The 6,660-nt window shown below is 38.9% G+C and overlaps 1 protein-coding gene across 1 annotated transcript; it reads left to right on the top strand.

The window, feature by feature from the left end:
- Nucleotides 1-107: 107 nt before the first annotated feature.
- LOC104405936 (coiled-coil domain-containing protein 126-like) lies at nt 108-289 on the top strand (the record flags this gene model as incomplete). Its single annotated transcript, XM_010014789.1, has 1 exon — nt 108-289. A coding segment is annotated over one exon (182 nt), but the record flags the coding sequence as incomplete, so codon positions are not given.
- Nucleotides 290-6,660: the final 6,371 nt, after the last annotated feature.

Below are 6,660 nucleotides of genomic sequence, written 5' to 3'. Positions count from 1 at the left end.
GAAGTGGGAAGGATAGCAAGTCTTAACATATATGTTGAAGTATCAGTTCTTTTCCACAGAGAGCAAATAATAGGATCTAATTTGGTTATTTTTTCCATTATCTTCAGCTGATCTTAAAAGAACAATTGCTGTTCTTCTGGAGGACATCTTACAACGCCTTGTGAAACTGGAAAACAGAGTTGATTACATTGTTGTGAACGGCTCAGCAACAAACACCACTAATGGAACTAGCAATCAGATGCCAGTAACTTCAAATAGACGTGTAAAACCAGCGAGCAATATTAGATAGCAAACAGGGCCACTTTGTGTTGTTACATGTATGATGGGTAATATTTAAGATAAGCCTTTTATCTCTGGCTAGGGCAAAGCAGTAGTTGACTCTAAAAGAAGCATAAACTATTCTATTATACAATGTGCTGGATCTGTATAGGCCTAACTTATGTGCATAGGTTCTCAAAGCATTATGTCATCGCCTTTGAGCAATACTTCTGAAGTGATCTTTGTTGTCTTTAGAGATATTTTGATATCACGATTTGATGTAATATGCCATTGGATAATAACAATGAATGGAAAGCAATGGGGAACTTACAGGTAGGTTTCTAAATGTATTTATTTAAGTATAAATAGAATATATCTTTTGGATAGGTGAGCAGTATTGTAGCTTATTCATGTTTTGTGATCTGCATTAAGCCAAGGTAACTGAGGAAAACACATTGCTAAACAGATGTTAGAAAATGTGTATACTTATTTTGTTACTCATTTACTAAAACAATATTAAATTGAGGATAGCATTGGCTGTAATATTTAAAAATTGTGACCCAAAGAATGTCTTTATTTGCACTATTTGTCAGAATAGCTAGAGAGAATTTACTGTATATTTAAGAAAATTAATTATATTAGGAAAACATCCTAGGTAGTAACACTGTCTGGTATATCTTTATGCCAGAGTTAGGGCAGTTAGAATATCAAAGGCAAATCATAATCTGTGATACCTTAGATGGTCATTTCTTACAAAGATACTCAAGTGTATGTATTTTGTAATTGCAGATAAAATAATTTAAGTGATGGAAATAAGTTTTGAATATATGAATAGTTTATTTTTATTCACTGCTGTTTCTTTCTTAGTACCTTGCAATTCATGATGAGTATAGCACACCAACTCCCTGAATTGCTTTTTTCATTGAGAGTAAAACCAATGAAAGGAAGCAAGGCATCTCTGTACTTAGTACTCCCTATGTACTAAGGGTATCTTAGCGTGGAGTATTCGAGAGCTAAGGTGATGTTTGCCTTATGTCTAAGCTAGCCTTACAGCAAGTGAAGTGCAGTGCACATGCACTGTACTTCAAAACGTTACTGAAGTCATATTCAAGGGAAAGTGCCACTGAGCCTGAGCCTGTTTTTTAATATGTATTGAATGTTTTTTGGGGGAGGGAGGGTGGGTATGTTCAGGGATTTCTGCCGAAAGTGTGCTCTGAGTGGGGTTTTTGGGGGTGGTAAAAATGGAAGTGCTTCAGATACACCATCCAAAGTTAAGTTTTTGGTTTGGGTTTTTCTTCATTTCCCTGCTGACACTCTGGACTGTTATAAAGGAAAACACACTTACAACCTTAGTATCCAGGTGATTTTTTTTTTTTTTTCTTGTTACATTGTGTGTAAACATGTACTCACTTCAGTGAAGAAAGAGAAAAATAAATTTTTAGTTGTACTTGTAAAGGCTCCTGTTTTTTTGTTGTTAGTTTTTGGACAAAGCCTTGTCATTCTGGTTACACTGGTTTAGGTGTTTCTGGATTGGAAAAATCTTATGTCTCTGAAGTTCAGTAGTAGTGTATCTGGTATTCTTTATTATTCCTGTTCAATCACTGAGTTCGTCTGTTCTTGAAATCCTAATGCCCTTGAACTTAGGTTAGAGAGAGGAGAGAAATGAATTAAAAATTTAGGGTTTTAATGGTGAAGAGTCACTCTAACACTTTAAGAGTGAAGAAGACAGGTCCTTAACTTCCTCTGAATCTACAAGTCTCTACTGACAATGTGAAGATAGGTTTTTGTATCTTATCTATCTGTGCTTTTCATTCCCTGGGTACTTGACTGGTACCAATCAGAACCTTTGTGGATAGTGTCCCTTTGTGCTGTAAACAATTATATGAGTAGTTCTCTGTGTGTGACTTTCTTTTCTTGTAAGGGTTTGTGAAATATTAAAGTTATTGAGGATTATTAAACAAGCATTAACAAAAGTTGCAAGGTGAATACTTGTCCCCATGTGCACACAGAGGTTGTTTTATTCAGGAGTTTTGGAAGCTGCTATACTAGCTTATGTGCAGTTATGGACATAGTAATTCATGGTGCCATTAGCAAATAGTTGCTTTTCTCAGGTTTCAGCAGTACAATGACTCACTGGAATTAGCTTGTATTTGACAAATATACAGGGAGAACTGTGAACTACCTGTAAGTTCCATTAATGAATATGGTTCACAGTCACAGAAAGGTTTGGGTTGGAAGGGACCTTAAAGATGATCTAATTCCACGCCCCCTACCATGGGCAGGGACTAGAGCAGGTTGCTCCAAGCCCGTGTGTCCAACCTGGCCTTGAACACTGCCAGGGATGGGGCAGCCACAGTTTCTCTGGGCAACCTGTGCCAGTGCCTCACCACCCTCACAGGGAAGAATTTCTTCCTAATGTCTCATCTGAATCTTCCCTCTATCAGTTTAAAGCCATTACTCCTTGCCATATCCTTACTTGCCCTTGTAAAAAGTCCCTCTCCAGCTTTCCTGTAGGCCCCCTTCAGGCACTGGAAGCTGTTCTAAGGTGTCTGTGATCCTTCTCCAGGCTGAACAAGCCCAGCTCTCTCAGCCTGTCTTCATAGCAGAGGTGCTCCAGCCTTTGGAGCATCTTCATGGCCTCCTCTGGTCTTGCTCCGCTATGTCCATGTCCTCCTCATGTTGTGGGCCCCAGAGCTGAATGCAGCACTGCAGGTGAGCCTCAGGGCAGAGCAGAGGGGGGGAGTCGCCACCTTTGACCTGCTGGTCATGCTTCTTTTGATGCAGCCCAGGATATGGTTGGCTTTCTGGGCTGTAAATCCACATGGCCAGCTCATGTTGAGCTTCTCATCAACCAACATCAATATTAGGAAAGTAACAGTCTGTTCCGCATGAAAAACGTTGCAGAAGTCTAAGTCACTTTTTTTAGTTGCTATAAAAAAAATCCTCTCCCATTTTGTCCTTGCCTTTCAAGAAGGCATACTATCAAATATATTAAATCAAACCCCACAGACAGCAGACTGCATTGCTTTGTAAAGCACAAAACAATGAAAGGACAAAATCATTAAGTAAGAAGGGTATTATCTGGATTAATTGTTAAAGGTGTCAACTGACACTCTACATCACCTCTAAAAATACCACACCAATCAAGTAAGAATGTTTTAGACTTTTAGTTCATTCTGTTAATTTTAGTATTTTTAGGAAGTAAAAGGTTTTCAAGAAAACCTAATGAATTGGAATGTTAAATCTTAGGTAATTATTTTTCTAAATAAACTTGTAGAGGTTCCCAAATTTAATCTGCTTCTGCATTCCCACAAAGAAAGGCTGCAACAGCAGCAATTAGCCACAGAATACATATTTGCACAGGAGGCACTTGGTCACTTAGGCAGCTCCCGCACGTCAGAGATTATGCAGTCTGCATTAGCAAATATTCTTAATTAGAATTTAGATCTAGCTAGCCAGCTTCTTTAAATGCTGTGCTAATGAAAAACAAGTATTTAGCAGTTAGTTGGAAGAACAGAGAACTCTGCAATATGTTGGGCATATTGCTGGATGCCAATGCTACTGATGTTTCACCACACTGATGACAAGAACCTCTACAATCTTGTGCTATGTTTCTGTGGGGTTTAAATTATTTCATTAAAAACAGATCAGCAAATTCCTGCGATCCTAACAGTGGACAAGCAGCTTGTTAAGATATCTATCTGTCCATCCACCCACCCGAAAGTTCTCTAATGTGGAACCACTCAGCACTTCCTCACAAACAATTGTGAGACAATGCCTGGATAATTACATTAAGATTACTATGGTAAGATGCAAAAATGGTTTACATGAGGAAAGCAACAGGAAGAGCTAAAGAATCAAGACAATTTTCCATGAGATGTTTGCCTGCTGGTTATTTGGTTGTGGAACTCGAGCTGTATTGAGAACTGTGGTGCTTTTAGCTGTTCACATAGCAGTTGTGAACACTCTTTTCTTGCCATTTTTCTTCATAGAATTTTAGGGAATGGATCTTGAAAATGTTTTTGCTACCTACATTAAACATCCACTCACAGGCACAGAAGGATGACCAATTACCTAGTGAAATAACTGCTAAATGCTCATGAGGTAAATTACAGCTGGGAAAATTCATGCCTCACAATTTACCGTAAGATTTCAAGAACAAAACTGAAACAAATACCATGTACAACCCTCAAATCAGGAGTCCTTTATATTAGGGAGGCTATATGTTCCCTTGCCTTCTATAAAGAAAAAGGAAAAAAAAACCCCACAGCCACAAAAACTGGGCCAAGATGCATCACAGACACTGACATATTGCTGTATCAACCCCCATTAATGCTGGTTTCATATACAACTAGATGTAGGATACTGTTAGAGTATCTTTAACTTCCTGCTTGATAAACAGTTTTTCAAGCTGTTGGTTGAGGAGAACAAACCATTCTATGATATTTTACTACATCTCAGTTTGAGATGATGTACATGTGCATTTGTATCTGTTTAAAAATATCATTTAGGTTATGAAAATGAAGCCCGAGTTAAAGAAACAATTTCACATCACATGCACATATGAAATCCTAAACACCAGTGGCATCACATCCTACTCTATCATCTTATCTGCAAGCGATCTTAATTACTACAAATTTCCCAACGATGTTTGTCAGTACCTCCAGCAACTAATTGACCTTTGCTTGCATAGGAGCTTACATACTCCCTGCGGCATTCATCAGCTTACTCTGTTCGGTAGATGTCCTATCATGTTGTTTCTCTGAAAGGAAAACTGAAGAGAAGCATGTTGACATTTTGCCTGTAAACTAGGGATAACAATACGCAAACTAATCTTTATTGTAGCATAATGTATGGTCATGGCTAGAAGTTTGTAAGTGGGAACCGCTTGCATTTGCCTTTAAGTATACCAGAATATTGGTAGCAAACACCGGAGGAGGAAACAATTTGATGGAAACTGTTCCCATTATTCTTTATGCCACTTCTTTTTGTTCTCAGAATAGCTAATGAGACCAGATGCATAGAAATAGAATTACTAACTGCTACTCTGGAATAACTGCTGCTTCAGAATGATGACTTGAGGTCTAAAATATTAAACCAGTTATTTCTGAATTATTTATTCTTGCATTAATAAAGCGTCTCTCTTCAATTTACATAGGTATTTCACCAAGATGAATTTTAAAGCACTTGTCAAACTTGTAAGGATCTTTAAAAATGTGAAGGGTCACACATTTTATTGTTAACAGAGAGTGCTGAGATAGACTGTCAACACCCTACACAGCATTAAGCTGTTGCCTTTGATGTGCGGGCAGCACCTTAGGTCTCAGAGAGCTGTACTGTAAGTGGGGGTCCATATGTTCAACCCATTTTGATGTGTTCAGAGATCTTGGGCCAGCAGCATCCATATGCTACAGCACAGCCATAGGAGGTACAACATGCCATCTGGGCTTCTGTTCCTTCTACTTACCTTGTGCCATGGTCTCTTCACAGTAGCAGAAAGCCTTTTTTTTCTTCTTCTGTTCGAAATTATTTGTTAGTTTACCATGAAAAACCTGGTTTGACTCGCTCTTTAATGAATTTTATTCCAGGTGTCCATTAACAATCTCTTAGAAGGGATGAGCGACAGGAATGGGTTTTCTAAGTCCAAACTGTGTTCCAATACTCATGCTACGACAATAAACCAGCAGGTGCTTGAAATACCTTTATTAGCTAAGAACTCCACTTCTTAATTATAAAGTCCTACCTTTTATATCTATTCCCAAGTAAGCCTGTGAGCATAAATTCAGATCCAAGCAGATGCTGGGGTGCTAATAAGCCGAACAGAGTCTCTTTATTGTGGAAAACACTTGCTGTGATCAAATCCAGGAATAAATCACCAATTTTTAAGATGGGAGTTAATTCCTAGGACAGGTGCCTCACAAAAAGTCACTTTTGGTTTCGTACTCTTACTACCTCCTCAGTGACTGTTCAGGTTTTCTGATACTACAGTACAATACAGACTAACATTTGCAGCCCTCACCAAAAGCTGCTTTGTTCAGAAACCTGGTTCTGCTCTCCAAAACCGAATTGTATTTCAGAGCACTGTTTTTAACAAAGATCTCACACAGATGAAGTACATCAGCCCGTGAAATAGGAGCTCTGCTCATTCTGTGTGAACCAGGCCTGCCAGAGCCCTCTCCCCTCCTTATTGGCAGTACTGGGATCTCTGGCACCAGTGTGATGTGCATACAGACAAGGTGTCTCAAAGACCTTCAGTTTTGTGTAGCTCCTGTGCAGCAGTGTGTTCCTCAGTATGTTTGACTCCCCTGTCTGCAGAGCTCCTGCTCCTGCTTTCGAGGTCCCCTTTCCCCCCATCTGTTTCTTTTTCAGAGTTTTGGAGGAATGTGAAGCCACAGGAGGAGT

This window comes from Nestor notabilis, unplaced genomic scaffold (assembly GCF_000696875.1).
Source record: "Nestor notabilis isolate BGI_N333 unplaced genomic scaffold, ASM69687v1 scaffold5580, whole genome shotgun sequence".
In the NCBI taxonomy this organism is placed as follows: domain Eukaryota; kingdom Metazoa; phylum Chordata; class Aves; order Psittaciformes; family Psittacidae; genus Nestor; species Nestor notabilis.
Note: the sequence above shows the minus strand (reverse complement) of the source record. Positions and strands in the feature narration are given on the sequence as shown.